Genomic DNA, 17361 nt, shown 5'->3' on the forward strand with positions numbered 1-17361 from the left:
ATAGATGCAAGAAATATCCAAATGGGATTTAAAAGTAATTTTGCCATAATTTCACTTTATCTAAATGTTGTTTCTGAACATTAAAATTAACTGACTTTATTATATGTTTATGTGCCTAAACTTGTTTCAGATAAACACAATTCATTTAGAAATTCATCTATTTAGACCACTCCATTTCCTATCCAGAATTATTAGGTACGATAGTGTTCTCTTCCCACTGTTTGACATCTAATTTATTATTACTTCAACTATCTGCATCTGTAATTTTAAAATCATTGATAAATCAAATTTTACCGCAATGACCCATTTCTCACCCCATCCCCCCAGTCAAAGAAATGGAAGGAAAGCTTCTTGAGGGCAAGGATCATGATTACTACCAACTCTATTATGTCATACTTTTCCAAGTTCTTCATAGTAGAGCACTCAGTAAGGGCTTAATAAATACAAAGATGGGTTGATTGGCAGATACAAGAAAGCTGGGGTCTACATTGATCAGACCTGCCAAACCCCACTATCAGTGAGAGGTTCCCTCCACTCTAAAGAATGGCAAGCTAAAAAAGTGCTTTGGGAGGGCATGTGGAAGAAAGAGTGGCAACTCATGTAATCAAGAAAGTGCAAGACTGTATTCTCACTGAGCCCATGCTAAAAACTGGAAATGGAGGAGATTTGTATTTATTGAATCCATACTGTGTGCACAGCATAGTGCCAAGAGCTTAGGAAAGTACAACGGAAAAGTTCTCAAGAGTGGGGTACAGGCACTGATTATGTGAAAGCCCAGACCTGCCAGTGATGGAAAAGCAATTTAAAAATGACAAACAGGTCATCTTGTTATATCGTACTCTCTCAAGCACTTAGTACAGGGCTTTTCACAAAGTAAGCACTCAATAAATACCATTAATTGATCTTGCACCACCTCTAATACTGGGATTTTAGACACCAAGAGACTGAACTTTCCACCACTCAATTATAAATATGAGAAACAGCATCTAAACAAACACAGATCTATTATGTTTTCTAATTTTTAACATGATACTGAGACAAACGAGATCATACTTCCATAATAAATATCCATACAAAATACTCCATTCATTTAAAAGCTATGGTTAATTAGAATTTATGGAAAAAGTGAAAGCATCCTAGAAAAAACAAATTCACAGTATAGTAATTTACCTCAAAAGGTGAGGTGGGGTGATTTAATCACACTGAAACGATCTATATCTTCAGAAGCCTAAGTGGGAGTTAGTTCTAAAACTCTTGCTAAGTTTAGTTAAAAAATTACTCTATCCTTCTTCTCAAAATATGGAATGGGAAGGAGAAAAGTCATGAAATAAAAAAACCCCTAAAGCAAAAATCATCTGCCCTCCAGAGAAGATGAGGAGATCACTGTGAAGCCACTCAAGCACAAACACCTTCTGAGGAACAACCACAAAACGTGATTTATTGATCATCAAATGTGATCTATATCATCATATTGGCACTGACTGAAGTGCCAGAAATAATAAAAAAAAAAGATTGCTTATGAAGAAAAGACAGTTCAGTAATAAACATCACTGCCTTTTAAAGACTACTTTCTACTTCATACAAAAAGAACATTCCAAAGACTAAATAAATGTGACCAAATAAAAGAGTTACTCTGGCTTCAGTTTGTAAAAACACTTCCCCACTCCTGAAAGGTCAACTCATTCATAAATACAAGCAAATATTTCAGCTACAAATTATAGGCCTGCCAATCACCTATGGGAAAACCTGTGAAGAATGTCGACTAAAGCTGAATGAGTTCCTGATATTGCCTGGCAATGTGCAAAACAGTTGGATATCCATTTGCGTATATTTTAAAACCTATCTCAGTAAATATGAATTAAGTAGTAGTCATAGAGGGAGGTTAATTCATGTCAAGCTGTGCAGTAAGTACTAGAAAGGAGGTCTGATTTCTGGAGTATGGTTCTTGCTGAAACCTTCTCTAAAGGACAAATTATTCCTGCCAGGCTCAGCAATGAATTGAACTTTTGCTAAGAACAGGAAAATACTACAGTGAATGAAGACTAGGTAGGCTTGCTCTATAAGGTCATATGTTACAGAATTTGTGGGAATTATAGAACCTTCCCAAAAACTCCTAAAATTGAAGGATATCTTTTCAGTGAATATAGGGTAACTTCCTGGAGATTTTCATTCTGCTTAAATCAGAGCCTTCACTGAGGGGATTTTATAACAGCACGATGGTTAAAGTCAAGGGAACAGATTAGTTCCCCAAGGAAGCGAGTATAAAGTAAGAAGAGATGGGGACCCAGAATAGAATCAAGAGAGACATCCCATGTAAGAGATGGGAGGCAAAGGATCACAATCCTATATCTAGATTTTGAAACCAGTCCTTTGGTTACAAAATCTTCCTTCTCCCCCAAAAGTGAAAAACTTGAGAGTTAAATGATTCCAAAATCCATCAAAGCTTCTTAAGTCAATGTGCACAATTCTCCTAAGCTGTTCTAGGGTATGCAACAATACATCCCTTACAACTAGAGCAGGGGAGACATTTCCCTCTACCCCCTCCTATATTCCCTGCTCCAACTTGGTTCTTCACTCCAGTTGAGTATTGATCCCGCTCTGGAGAATAACTGTGTGCACATGAGAAATGCCACAGACTTTAAGGTTTTTGTTGAGCACTTACTATGTGCCAGGTACTGTACAAGCTAATCAGGTTGGCCGCAGTCCATGTCCCACATGGGGCTCTCAGTTTTAATCCTCGTTTTATAGATGAGGGAACTGAGACAGAGAGAAGTGAAGTGACACACAGCAAAGTCACACAGCAGACGTGGAGTCAAGATTAGATGTCTGAATCCTTCTGATGCCCAGGCCCCTTCTCTATCCACTAAACCATGTTTTTGGAAAGATCAGAAGTCTGGGAGCCGGAAGACCTGGGTTCTAGTCCAAGCTCTACTACTTTTTGTTATCCACAACACAAATTGTTTTGGAACCTTAATTGCAAAGAAAGTCTTTTGGGGGTGGGGGGGGGTATTTGTTATGCACTTACTACGTGTCATAAATACCAATAATTGATTTCCAGAGGTCCATTTATTTTTAATGGTATTTGCTAAGCATTTACTATGTGCCAGTCACTGTATCAAGCACTGGGGCAGATACAAGCTAATCAGGTTGGACACAGTCCCTGTCCCACACGGGACCCATTTTACAGATGAGGTAACTGAGGCACAGAGAAGTGAAGTGACTTGCCAAAGGTCACACAGCAGACAAGTGGCAGAGCCAGGATTAGAACCCACATCCTTCTGACTCCCATGCTTGTACTTTATCTACTAGGCCATGCTGTTTCTCAAATCTTCTACAGAAAAGTGAGTCTGTAGTATTACTGCCATTCTGAGCTTAATTGAAGGATATCTTCCACTGATCTCACAGAATCTGGCTGAATTTCTGCTGGGAAAATATATGCCAAGATTCACCCAAGACTGATACTTTTCAGAATGCCTATGAATCTAACAAGTTGGAATGATGAAACAGAATAAAGGAGCTCAAAGGGAACTTATTAAAAAAAGATCAACTACTTCATCCATCTGTTTCTGGAAGGACCATGCTGAAGCCACCCCAGACAGATAAGAAGCTACAATTTTAAAGGCTCCTGATGCTTTCTTATTCTACTTATTCTTATTCTACTAAATCATTCCAATGAAAAGATTCTCAGGTTATATGGGGAAACGTGTCTGTTATCTTGCTCAAATCTCTCAGCTTTTCTGATGGCCATTTTGCATATTTTATTTTATTTTGTGTACAGAGTACTTAACCTTATATTGGTGAAGAGTAGGAAAGCTTCTAGAGATACTCAGTAATGTCCAAGGAGCTGTCATGCCTTAAAAACTAAAAATACCTCCACTTCACCTGAAGCTTCCACGAAAAGTTTCTCCCTTACTAAAGAAGCTCTAAATATTTAATTTTCTTTCCAACTAAGAACTCATTAAGGTGTCCTCAAATTCTCATCTATTCATGAGGGAGAGATAAACCCACACGCTGTACAATTTGACAGCACCTAGGAAATACTACAAGCAACACTAAAAATGGGTAGAAATCTCATTTAAATGCTTAAAGCCCCATCACAACTGTATAATGTGTGCACACAGAGGCAATACAACCTAGAGGCACTATATAGGACTTACCCTTCACTTAAGTTTCCAGGCAAGCACAAATACACAGAAATAAAACAGTTAATTACTGAAATTAGTATACTCTGCCATGACATGAAAATGCTAACATTAAAAACAGCTAATCTGCCGAGGCCAAATTGTAATTCAGGGAATTATTCTTTACAGTTTCAAAGTAAAGAAATGGATGGAAAAAGTCCAGAAGAGGACTCCAAAACTCAGGAATACAAATCATTTAGTGCCATATAAAAGGAAGACAAGAATGTACATTTTAATAAAGGCTGGCTTCTCCCTGTAAACTATTACAAACATCCCTATTTATAACTCATCATCATCATGTACAGTTGTTTCTAGAGTAATTATGATTCAAAGATCATTTATCTAGCTTATTTTGTACTCCACAGAGAAATTGCACCATACTTTGTTCAAGACGTTAATGTCTGGGAGACATAGTGGGGCAGGGAAAGCATTTAATTTGATTAAGAATTAATTCAGTCCTTAGAACAAAAAGCAATAAATTCTTGGCAGGACGATTTTAGAGAAAAATGGGAAATAATTTGAAATGTGTTGTATAAACAGAGTCACACTTTCATAAGTCAGTTCAGAGAAACAATTACTATAATCTGAAAGCTACTCCTATGAAGAACCAGGCATTCTGCATAATATACATTTCTGATTGGATTCTAATGATTTTGCAATCCTTTGGGGAACAGAATTAATGCCAGCAGGCCGGTTTCAACCATCTACAGAATTTCTATACAAAAATACACTATAATGTTATCTAAAGTATGGTGGCAGAGCCACAAGTAATGCGTACTTGTTTCCAGTTTTCTTTCCTTCTAATGTATTTAGATGTTGTTCAAGGGTCTCCATAAGACTGCTGGGAGCCTATAAGAAAATTTAAAAAAATCTATATTCTTTACATTGAAAACCAAAAAGTATATTAAGCCTTCGTCACTAGTTTTTTTTTAGAACATACATTCAACGTTACCTCTGCCAACACCTCAGTGAAAAATAAGATAAGCATATCCATGCTGAAACCTGCAGCTGGAAATGCAAATTTATAGAAAAGTTACTTATTTTCTTTTGGCATAAATGTCAGGTGATAGGGTACGGAGTAAAAAGGTAGGCAAGAATTGTAGGCAAGTGAGCCAAAAAAATTAAGATGGCTGTTTTGCTCATGCCTATTCTATTTTAAAAGTCTGTATATGAACTTTTGGTCCATTTCTGTCTCAAGTGCAATTTGCAGGAAACTGACCTGAATAAATCTTTTACTTTCACTAAATTTTTAATTTCAAGATTGCCACATCAAGACAACCTAAAAAAAAAAAAAATCAGGCCTTTTCCTCAAAATAGACTAGTAAAATATTTTAGAATTGAACAGATTTTAAAAATAATTACTTAATTAAGGCATCTTCTTTTCCTTGGATTAGCAACTAATCTGAAAGCCTGCAACTTGGATCAGGTAGCTGAAGTGCACCTCAAGGTAACAAAACAGTTCAGCATGCCTGTGATGTTAAAGACATACAAGTGACTTTACTTATATAAAGGTGATAATCAGTACATTAAGTGGACCCACAAACCCAGTGAAGAAGAGGCTGCTCTTGAGAGGTGATAAGCAATGTATTATTATAGAAGGGTTACCAATTCATCAGTAGCATTCTCTTTGGGTGGAAAGCTTTCATTATCAATGATTTGCAGATCAATCAGAATTTCTGACATCAATTCCTAAAATGTTTTTCATATACAGAGAGACTTTAATTTCACTCCAGACAAACCCAACACAAAATCTATAGTTGGAACTTTCTCTTGTTTGGTTAATTGCAAACCTGGGTGTGAAGAATAAGCCACACATAATAATACATACCTTGCAGGTTGATTCTCATAACTAATTTGGTAATCAGCTGAAACGGCACTATCTTTTCCCTACTATTTCCTCCCACCTAGAGAATTCCTACAAGCCAGTGGCTTAGAAAATACCATTTTACCACATGCTCATAAACGAATGTCTTAAATGTGGTTACATGAAAGCAGAATTGTTATTTTATGGTGAGATTTTTATAAGCCTCAAAGTGTAGATGCTCAGGAGACAGGGGAGGAGAAAGAGAACCTAAAGAGTTGTGGGCAGGGGAAGGAGTTTATTAATTTTAAGGGTGAAATGGGGTAAGAAAATCTGTCTGTTGTTTAATGGTGCTAGACAGAACCCTTTCCACACAGTAGAAAAATCTGGCTCCCTCCTAAATGGGGAAATTTCCTCTCCTCTTTCTCTGTTGGGTGTCTAGGGCTATCGAACAGCATTGGCACTACACTGCCATAACTTTGACCCTAAACAGGTTTTGCCTATAAAATTCCTGCAAGAACTTCCCAATGTGCCACCCACACTCCAGTTGTACCCAGTAACCAAGTGGGAACATGACTGGCATTCATTCATTCAATCGTATTTATTGAGCGCTTACTGTGTGCAGAGCACTGTACTAAGCACTTGGATGAGAGGGGTAGTGGTATACAAAACCACTAGCACTACAATCTTACTACAATTAGTAAGAACCAATGTTGTTATCCCGCTAGTATTGTTATGAATTTAAACAGGAATATTCAGGTATTTTTAATAAAAGCATTCTTATAAATATTAATCAAGACTTTTTGATTCAAGTTGAAATAACAAATGTTAACTTCTACAACACTGTACACTTTTAGCTACTTTCATTGGACACTATTGTATTGGTGTCTTCATTATTCTTAGGACTAGGTTCAAATGTGCAGTGAAAATACTGTCAAGTTTTAATCACTTCCAGCTGAATCCATCAACTCAAGTGGAAAAACACAATAATAAATAAACTATAGCAGTTACTAGATGGTGGAAAAACGTGTTCTCTTGTCAGATCATACTCATTTCCCTTCACTAGCACACCTAATTCAGCTATGACCCAAAAGAAAGAAGCTGGCCCCATAGCAGCTTAATTAAAATTTAAATGACATTTTTCCATGTGAATGACCTACCTGTGTAAGATCAGGAATGTCCCCTTTATCAATACCAACTTGCTGTGGATTGAAAATAGAGATGCATTTAATGGGCAAGTTTTCATTTGTTTCATTAGCTACCAACTTGTCGAAACTGGAAAATAGAAACCCCATACTGTGCTGCTGTCTTGTTCAGGGATACAGGCGCCCAAAGGAGAATGATATCAAAGACCAAAGTTTCTTTATTGTGGAGTTGAATTTTTATTTTCCTCCTATTCTGAGGCCTGAATTAACTAAGCCTCCAATTACCACCACCCCCGCCCCCAAAAACAACAACAAAAAAGACCTCTCAATCATTTGTTCTCCAAATAGCTCAGACTCCACTATATCATGGACTAAGGCACTACTACAGATGATGATGGAGTGGAAAGTGACAGGTCTGGCAAAACAGATAAAAAGACAGAGGTGCTCTATGGTAAACTCCCTCGCCCTTCATACCCAATAGACGGTCTCTCTGCCCACCTTCAAAGCCTTATTTTTTTAAAAAAATCACATCTCCTTCAAGAGGCCTTCTCCGACTAAACCCTCATTTCCCCTATTCCCTCTCCCTTTTGCGTCACCCTTGCAATGGGATTTGTACCCTTTATTCCACTCTCAGCCCCACAGTACCTGTGTACGTATTTGTAATTTATTTTAATGTCTGTCTCCCCAACAGATTTGTAAGCTGCTAGTGCACAGGAAATTTGCCTATCAACTCTGTTATACTCTCCCAAGCACTTAGTACAGTGCTCTGTACACAATAAGTGCTCAATAAATGATTGGACAGAATTTAGTCTCACAGTTAAAGCAAAGGAAATTAGATATAGAGCTGGCTACCAATGGTGAAAGGTTTGGTGCTCTAGGTTTAGAAGTTACCTCCCTCCCTCTAAAGATTTTTGCCACCTGGGGGTTCCAGCTGGGGAAATTCCAGTTCTGGAGGTAGTTTCCAACAATATAAGCTCATTATGGTCAGGGAATGTGTCTGCTAATTCTGTTGTATTGTACTCCCAATCGCTTAGTACAGTACTCTGCACATAGTAAGTGCTCAACATATTGAATTAATATCAAAAGCAGGAAAGACAAGCATTGCCAGCTTTCCCCCAACAACCCTCCTTCCCCTCTCCCCTATTCTTCCCCTTTTTAACCAGTGAAAGTACACATTTCAATCTGCATCAGGATGGTACTAAACCATCAAATACAGATGAAGTGTGTCAGTAACTAATGCCAGCACATGAACATTCAGCTGAAATTGTTCAATTTTGCTGAATCCCTACACAAAATGCAAGCAGGCAATAAACAGTGTTTGAGGGCTTATTCAGTGTAGAACACTGTACTCAGGTCTTGGGATAAAGCTGCCCTTCCCCATTGACCCCAGTTGGCAAAAAAAGGAGCCATTTCACAATGTAAGTAGCGGACGAAGAGATAGAAAAAGCAGGCTAGAATTTTAGCAAGCTTTAGTTTGGCAGTGCATCACTAGCAAAGCCCAGAGAATTGTCACTGCATGTTACTCTCCAATTAGTACCCTGACTAAGCAAGCTGTCTAATCTTGCAAGTAATGTACACCTCAGAATGCCACGTTTAATCATGCACTGGGATAATGAACAAAGGACAACCGGTGGGATAAAGGCAAAGCACTTGGATTTAAGTGCAAGGGAATAATTAAGTGTTTGTCTCTTTAGTACATTCAGGTTCTATGAAGGGCATTTTCTAAGTTTCATAAGAAAGATAAAATGGGTAATGCATAGTAGATGATTATGCTTCGGGAGGGGAAGATGTAATCACTTTCCAAACCCAAAATTCAGCTTGCAGTAACTAGCATTAAGATCATAATAAAACCAAAACATTTCCAGTAGTCTTGATAATTTTAAGATTATGGCCACCATCAGTGATAAAAACAATGAGACCTTCTTTCTTTCTTTCTCCCAGTTGCCATTCTCACCCTAAGATATTATTTGCATTCTCTGTTAACGTGTATACAAAGAGAATGCACAGGAAAAACAGAGGAAGTGAATCCAAACTCCAAAACAAAGTCCACCTGCATTAATGGGAGAAATGTTACAGGGAAAGCTGACTTGTCTGTCATATCTTATCAGAACATTAGAAGGGCGCCCATCTCTCTCTCTCTCTATATATATACACATATATGTATATCCAGAGATATGCAACTAAAATAATTTTATATTGCTATTCCAAAGCTTAACATTACTTACTTCTGCCACTTTAAGGAATTCAGACACTCTGGTCATTCTAGTTAGAAATCGTTTGTAAATTTCTAGAGCATCTTTACACTGCCCCTTCTTCATTTCAAAAAACTTTTCTGAAATAGGTGAAAGATAAGCTTTTTGAGTTTCACAAAATATTAGATTCAATTTCATTCTAAGAGCATATGAAAAATAAGCAACCCCACCCCGGATAATGTTGATGGCCCATTTAGCTCAGTCTCCCAGGATCGGCACAAAAGGTGCTTGGAAAAATAATGCAATTATTGCCCTCCTCCAAACACACACTCATGATTATGGATGCACAATCTAACATTAACAACTCTTCCCTTTAAATAACTCATTATGGCCTACACAGTTTCAGTGGGATAATGAATTTCATTTATTTACCACCTGTTGTGGAGAGATGTGTTTCCATCAGTTTGCAACCCCCAACTTCAATGGGTACCCCTTAGCCCTGGTGGTGGTGTAAAATTTAATGAACAACCATTCTACACTTGTCCTATCCACATCCTTGACAGTTTGGGAAATTTTGAATCATATCTCCCCTGAGCATTTGTTTTTCGAGGCTAAAGTGACCTGATCTAGTCAGTCCACTCTTGTTTGCAAACTCTTCTATTTCCAGTTCATTGCCACTGCCATTTCTATGGCTTTAAACAGACAGGATCACAAGAAAGGTTATCTAGCAATGCTTGTTCTGAATCTTTGGAGAAATAGATTCCGGAATCTCCCCCGGGAAAAGTTGTCCATTTCTCATAATCCTCATAATCATCCAACATCTATTCAGTCAGCTTCCTTTTGTCCTGTCCTCAACAGGGTAGAGAACAATTGTTCCCAGGAAGAAAGGAACCTGAGAGGACATGTGAGACTTGCAGGGAAGGAGCAGTATGTGCAATTAATGTTTTACCTGAGGGAGAAGTAACAGACCTACGTGCTAAGACTTTTTTATGGTATTTAAGTGTTCACTATGGGCCAGGCACTGTACTGAGTGCTGGTGTAGATACAAGCTAATCAGGTTGGACACCGTCCATGTCCCACCTGGGGCTCACAGTATTAATCCCCATTTTACAGATGAGGAAACAGGCACAGAGAAGTTAAATGACTTGCCCTAGGTCAAACAGCAAACAAGAGGCCAAGCTGGAATTGGAAGCCAAGTCCTTCTGACTCCCAACCCCGTGCTCTGTCCACTAGGCCACGATGCCTCTTAAATGAGAAGCCTTCAAATGAGAGTTTAGAAACAAGTCTGATATAGCAAGTGCTCAGGCTGGCGAAATGGCAATCATTGAGCCATCAAGTTCCTTGTGGGAAGGGATCAGGTTTATCAACTCTATTGTACTCTCCCAAGTGCTTAGGACAGTGCTTGGCACACAGTAAGCACTCTAACACTACTGATGTATTACTATAAGCTTTTATTTACTATAACAAAGTCCTCATTATAGGTCATACTTATCTTCTGGTGACTGCTCATTAACAATGATACTAACATATTCAGGACTGTTCCAAATTGGAAACCCTGGATTGTTCAGGGGTTTGACTGGCCGAGGACCTTTCTATGATTTGTCTTTTGCTTTCTTAGATGACATCAGACTGCATTAAAACACTGACTCTGAATCGCATTTTCCTCTAAGTTAACCTAGAGCAAAAGGTCAGGTGACATCTTAACCCACACTACTGCAAAACTGTCACGCAGACCAGGCAGATAAGCATATGCCCCGCTACCTACTTGCTTAACTGTCCCTCGAAGGGATTCAAGATTTAGATTTTAACTATCAAGGCCATGGTTTATTAAACTACCATGTAGACAGGCAAACATTTTATTCATTTTACATACCTAGTAAATTTATAACTCCATCATTGTAGCAGGCAAAAAGCTTGATAAGATCTTTGAAAAGAAGCATAAATGCAGCATTTATGACACCATTTGTCAGTTCATTTGGGTGAACCTAGAGGAAAATACAATTCAAAGTCAGTGTTTTAATGCAGTGTAAGGCCATCTAAGAAAGCAAAAGGCAAATCATGTGATACTGCCAGGCTGTCCCAGACAGCTGAATACTAAAAATACCTAATGTCAAAGATTTCAATAGCCCTGGCCATTTTTCATCTTCATTTGAGTGCCTTTATTTTAAAGGAATGGAAGACAGCTTGTAAAATAGAACAGTGGTTGCTCCACTTCCTTAATAACAATAATAATGGTATTTATTAAGTGCTTACTATGTGCAAAGCACTGTTCTAAGTGCTGGGGAGGTTACAAGGTGATCAGGTTGTCCCACGGGGGCTCACAGTCAATCCCCATTTTACAGATGAGGTAACTGAGGCCCAGAGAAGTCAAGTGACTTGCCCAAAGTCACACAGCTGACAATCGGCAGAGCCGGAATTTGAACCCATGACCTCTGACTCCAAAGTCCGTGCTCTTTCCACTAAGCCACACTGCTTCTCAACTTCCTTATGTCTACCAACCCTGTTATACTGTACTCTTCCAAGCACTTAGTACAGTTCACTGCACACATTAAGAACTTAATAAACGCCACTGATGGATTATACTGTTGGTCCAGTGGCGACGGCATGGCTCTGGGCAACAGGAGACCTGTGTTGTAGTCCCGGCTTTGCAAGTGTGAAACTTACCTGCTGGGACTACGCTATCAGTGCAGAGCCCTGGGGACCAAAGGATAACCTAGAAGAAGTCAAAATCCTAAAATATTGAGGGCAGCAAAGATCCCGGTGGCTGAGCAACCAGCTGCTGGACTGAGGGGTAGGGCCCGGCCGTGGAATTATGCAGTGGTCATGGCTAAGAGGATCCTACACTTTCAAACACTCTATGTGCCCTCTTTGTCCACTTGCTTGTTGCCCTCTGTGCCCCCATGGGAATATGACTGGCGGAGACGAGACTCTCCCAGTCACGTGAAGGGCCTTGAGGAAAAACCACTAGTGCTTTAATCAATTCCTGAAGTTTCAGGGCCGAGGCTTGTCCACTGTCTGCTCGGAGATACCATCGTATCAGTGACATGCATTAAAGTAACATGCGCTCTTGGGTATGTTTGCCACGTACCAGAAACCAAGGGTGAAATAACCACAGTTAATGTTATTCTTCAAATTACTGCAAATACACTTTCAATACGGCACACTTTAAAAGGTTCCTCCTGTACAATTTCCTACATGAGGTGGCTTACATTAATTTCAAAATCCAAAACAATTCGACAGTCAAATTCCAAGTCATTGTGTGCAGGGCAAGAATTTTAACATTTCATCGGGTTCCCAGACTAATTCCGAAGCAAACTCTCGCAAAGAAATAAATGTTGAGAAGGCTTAACAAGTTGAGAGTCAAAATAAGCATTTAACTCAGTTTCACAATAATGGTATCCTAGCTTCCCACACTCAAATTCACAAATATTGTCCATAAGCATAAGTACAGATTTTAGGCACAGAAATAATCTTTAAACTGTATTATTTAAGATAGTTATTACATACATCAAACTCAAGCAGTGCATCTATCTGTCCCTGCAATATAGGCATACTCTTCAGCAGTTTTTCAGGAGCCATTGTCCTCATTACTCCATCAGCCCTACAATTAAAAAAAGCATCATGTTAGCAAGCAAAAGTAGCAAAATTGGCCCGGAGTAGGTTGCCTTACTCCTCAGGATCACCTTTCTCATTTCCCTACTTCTTCGAAGTTTGGTTTGGATGAGAATCAGTACAACCATTCAAAACAGGGGAAAGCTAAATCGCCAAAAGTTTAAATGATTAACCAGTCACCCTTGCTTAAGTTCAGTTGGAACCTTTTTTCTATTAGTTCAGTGCTAACGTGTCAAAAAGTAGTGCTACAATTTCCCCTTCTATTTATAAAGCCAAAGAAAAATTAGGGGCAATTTAACCCAGTGAAAGAATTGTGCGCAGGGAGTGTGTCCATTATATTGTTACACTGTACTCTCCCAAGCACTTAGTACAGTGCTCTGCACACAATAAGCCGTCAAGTATGACTGACTCACTGATCTGGAAGCATCACTGAAAACAGTTTAGGTAGACTTCAGTGTCTTATTCTTCTGCCAAAGAGATGCCAGAACTGTTGACTTCCCAGCCTGAATCTGGCTGGGAGCCTGAGGGAGAGAATAATATAAATGTACTTTATGAATCCAACTTGTCCAGATGTCTCTTCTCTGTCACTGGGAGTGTTTTCTAGCAAAAAGGTAGAACTTGTGCAACTGGAAACGAATTTGACAGTAGAAGAGAGTTCGTTGTCACGTATTTTTAATACAGCACAAAAAGCAGCAGTGTAAAGTAAGGAATCGGTGACACGAAGGGCTGGGAATGTCCAGGAGTGGAGACTCTAGCTTTGCTGGCCTCTCCCCAAGCTCCCTGCAAAGCCAGGAAGAGGCCTGGCGGTGGGAAGCTGGAGAAGCCTGGTTCTCCCCACCCCCAATCCTTCCACCACTCTTCCCTGAAGCTCTTCGGGTTCAGCTCTTGCCCCAAACCTCCTAGCACCTAATGCTAACCTTCTCACAGCATCTCGATCTCATCTGTCTCACCAATGACCTCTCGCCTACTTCCTGCTTCTGGCCTGAAATGCCCTCCCTCCTCATATCTGAAAGGATTACTCTCCCTCCCTTCAAAGCCTTATTGGCAGCACATCTCCCCCTTCTAGACTGTGAGCCCACTGTTGGGTAGGGACCATCTCTATATGTTGCCAACTTGTACTTCCCAAGCTCTTAGTACAGTGCTCTGCACACAGTAAGCGCTCAATAAATACAATTGAATGAATGAATCTCCTCCAAGAGACCTTCCCTAAGCCCTCCTTTCCTCTTCTCCCACTCCCTTCTGCCTCATCCTGATTTGCTCCCTTTATTTATTTCCCCTCCCAGCCCCACAGGACTTATACCCCAATCTAGAATTTATATTAATATCCGTCTGCCCCCTCTAGATTGTAAGCTCATTGTGGACAGGGCATGTGTCTGTTTATTGTTCTATTGTACTCTCCCAAGTGCTTAGTACAGTGCTCTGCACACAGTAAGCTCTCAAGTACAATTGACTGACTTCTACCACCCTACTCCAGAGGTATGCATAGGAGTTCCTGAGAGTCATTAATACCCTTGCTGCTGGGAACCAGCACGGCCTAGTGAAAAGAACATGGTCCCAAAGACCTGGGTTCTAATCCTGGCTCCACCACTTGTCTGCTGTGGGACCTTGGGTCACTAAAATTCTCTGGGCCTCCGTTACCTCATCTGTTAAATGGGGATTAAATCCTCCTCCCTCCTACTTAGACTATGGACCCCATGTGGGACAGAGACTGCATCCCAACTGATTGTCTTCTATCTACCGCAGTACTTAGAACAGCGCCTGGCATATAGTAAATGGTTAACAAGTACCATTAAAAAACCACATATATATTCCTTATTCCCTAAACTGATGAAAGTGACCAAAACTAAAAGATGCTTCACCTTTGAAAAGTTCAAATAAGTTAGAAAGTAAAACACATACCCCTTCTTTACTCTTGCAAAGTCAAATGCCATTTGCCTGTATGAGAAAGCCTTTTCATTTAGGTATCTACTGTAGCGCCTTATAAAGGTAGACATATCATAACCTGAAGATGACAAAAATCCAAATATTTAAAACATACCCTTGAAATGGAATTTGATTTAACAAAGTGTTTCCTTAAGTTTAAAACTTACATACCAATAGATAGGGTTGGCCTTATTAAATTACTATATTAAGGTTTCAGGAAAACCAAGTAAAATTTGGAAGAGATCCATCTTTAGTCCTCTAGACTGTGAGCTGGGAATGTTTCTACCATCTATTAAATTGTACTCTCCCAAGCATTTAGTACAGTGCTCTGCATACAGTTAAGTGTTCAATGAATACAATTGATTCATCTTCAGATTTGAACAATGAGACAGCAATGAACTGAAGAGGATGATTACACAAATCCATCATTAAAATATTACCAAGAATTATGGAACCTTGACTTAAGTTGTGAGCTCTCAGAGGACAAGGATCATGTACAATTCCCACCTGTATATTCTCTCCCAGCACTTAGTACAGTGCTCTGCACATAGTAAGCACTTAATACTATTAATTTTAGGGTTCTCCTCCCAACCCTTTTTTTTTCCTTCCAGGAAAGGTCTTACACGGCTTACTCAGGACAGGAAAGCAGCGAGTTTTAGCATCTGCCAGATCAGCCGTATTTATACACCCTGATAACGGACCGCTATCAGCTGCATCTTGGGAACCCTGGAGACACCATCACAATCTTTCACTTAAAGAAACTTTCATCTGCCATTTCTGATCAAGATCTCTCGAACATTCTTACTTGAAAACCGTTACAGGTTTGTGATTGAAATCATTGAGGCCACATTTCAAACGTCATAAGGAATTGAAAATAAATGTAAACTTTTTCTTCACTTGTATAAAATACCAAGAGGTGGGGAGGTGGGGGGGTAATGTACAAGGAGAGAGATTACCTTTCAATTATACAAGACTACCTTTGTTAGGTGAGCATCAGAAATGAGTCAATTCTTTTCACAAGCAGGCTGGACCCAGTTCCATGTGATGCCCCGGACCCGTCACCCAGGTAAGCCTTTTATTTACTTACTTTTTCTTACTCCTTCCCCGTCTACCTGCACACCCACTCTCCCTATAGAGCTTTTAAATCTCCATCTCCAGGATGGAGATGGTCTTTACATCTGGTCTTTTCTTCCTGATTATTACTGAGCTCTACAACTCTGGAAGTTCTCCTCACTACCTCTTGCAACTTGACTGCGGCCACCCTACATCTAGCCATCCTCAAACCAGGCTGGAAGGGGTGGCAAGGAGCCCAGGGGAACCATGAGAATGTGAAGTTTGGGTATGGAATTAAGAGGACGTGGTGATGTGCTAGTATGTGGGGCAAGAGTAGAAAGTGGAGCACAAAAAGTGTAAAGATAAAGATGTGACAGTCAGAAGGTGGGTGGGGAGAAAACAGGGTGAGTGAAGACAAATAAAAAGATTACCAGGAGAACAAGTGAGGGCATTACATAAAATTACATTCAGCATGCACATTAGAGAAATTAAAAATGCCTACCTTTCATAGGACTCCTTTATCTCCTGGGCACTTTAAATTCCAAGAGGTGATAAAATATACATCTTTTGTGGGCCACCCAAAGAACCATTATTAGCCAAAAAATGCTCCAGGGAGTCACCATTAAGAATCCTACCCTGCTAAGCTGACCTGACACAGATGCACTGTTTTGCAACTGTGAATGGCACTTAACTTTTCCATTTTGTTGTCTCTAAATATACTGAAAGATTCAGCTTTTCAAAACCCCAAATGAAAAACAAAACAAACAGGAAGACACCCTTTCAACAGAACTACTCTTCTTAGTGTGTCTAGGACCTTTTGAAAACAAAATGGCTGGACACTGTTCAAGAAATTTGTTCTTGAAATCACTTTTGAAGAATAAAGCACAATCTATTTGCCAGATGTGATGCACTCTTTACAATACTATTCTCATCAACTTAAACAACTTTATTATTACTCAGTACAGGGGTTCAGTTTTTAATGCTACCATATTCAATATACGGCTCAAGCAATATACTCGAATGTGATCAGTCTTACCGTGGGATCCACTTTTATCCAAAAAATTGCTGAGATTGAATAATGTGTTTCTAGATGCCAAATACTGAATAAATCTCTGAAAAAAGAATAAAACGTCAATTAAACATCAACTTGAGGTTAAATCACATCTGTGAACATATTCTCTCTAATGCTGGTGGAAATGTTATCACTGAAGTTCTAATTGAGGTTATTCTTGTGCATAAGGGACACCTGACTGATTCGCTTAAAAGAGCTAATTTGCACGATATTCACTGATTACATGCTTTTCACAACATTCTGATTCATTATTTCAATATACAATTAGAGGTTCAATTAATTCTAAATAAGATTAGCTGAACAGGTAATCTTACCTCTATTCACCTACATAATCATTTCACTTCTTTCCTGTGAACAATGTCATTTAAAAATACGTTTATAC

At 39.3% G+C, this 17361-nt stretch overlaps 1 protein-coding gene across 3 annotated transcripts in view; it reads right to left on the reverse strand.

Annotated features, from left to right (window-relative positions):
• Positions 1–17361, reverse strand: part of SNAP91 (synaptosome associated protein 91) — an 82394-nt gene that overhangs the window by 39960 nt on the left and 25073 nt on the right. For 2 of the 3 annotated variants that reach the window (XM_038760985.1, XM_038760986.1), the window contains exons 4-11: positions 16944–17019; positions 14831–14933; positions 12827–12920; positions 11193–11304; positions 9353–9459; positions 7143–7184; positions 4960–5030; positions 4158–4163 (exon numbers count right to left, since the gene is read on the reverse strand). In XM_038760985.1, coding sequence (XP_038616913.1) covers positions 4158–4163; positions 4960–5030; positions 7143–7184; positions 9353–9459; positions 11193–11304; positions 12827–12920; positions 14831–14933; positions 16944–17019 — 611 coding nt within the window. The remainder of the gene's footprint in view (positions 1–4157; positions 4164–4959; positions 5031–7142; positions 7185–9352; positions 9460–11192; positions 11305–12826; positions 12921–14830; positions 14934–16943; positions 17020–17361) is intronic. The other variant, XM_038760987.1, reaches the window with a different exon arrangement.

Source organism: Tachyglossus aculeatus, chromosome 19 (genome assembly GCF_015852505.1).
Source record: "Tachyglossus aculeatus isolate mTacAcu1 chromosome 19, mTacAcu1.pri, whole genome shotgun sequence".
Lineage (NCBI taxonomy): Eukaryota > Metazoa > Chordata > Mammalia > Monotremata > Tachyglossidae > Tachyglossus > Tachyglossus aculeatus.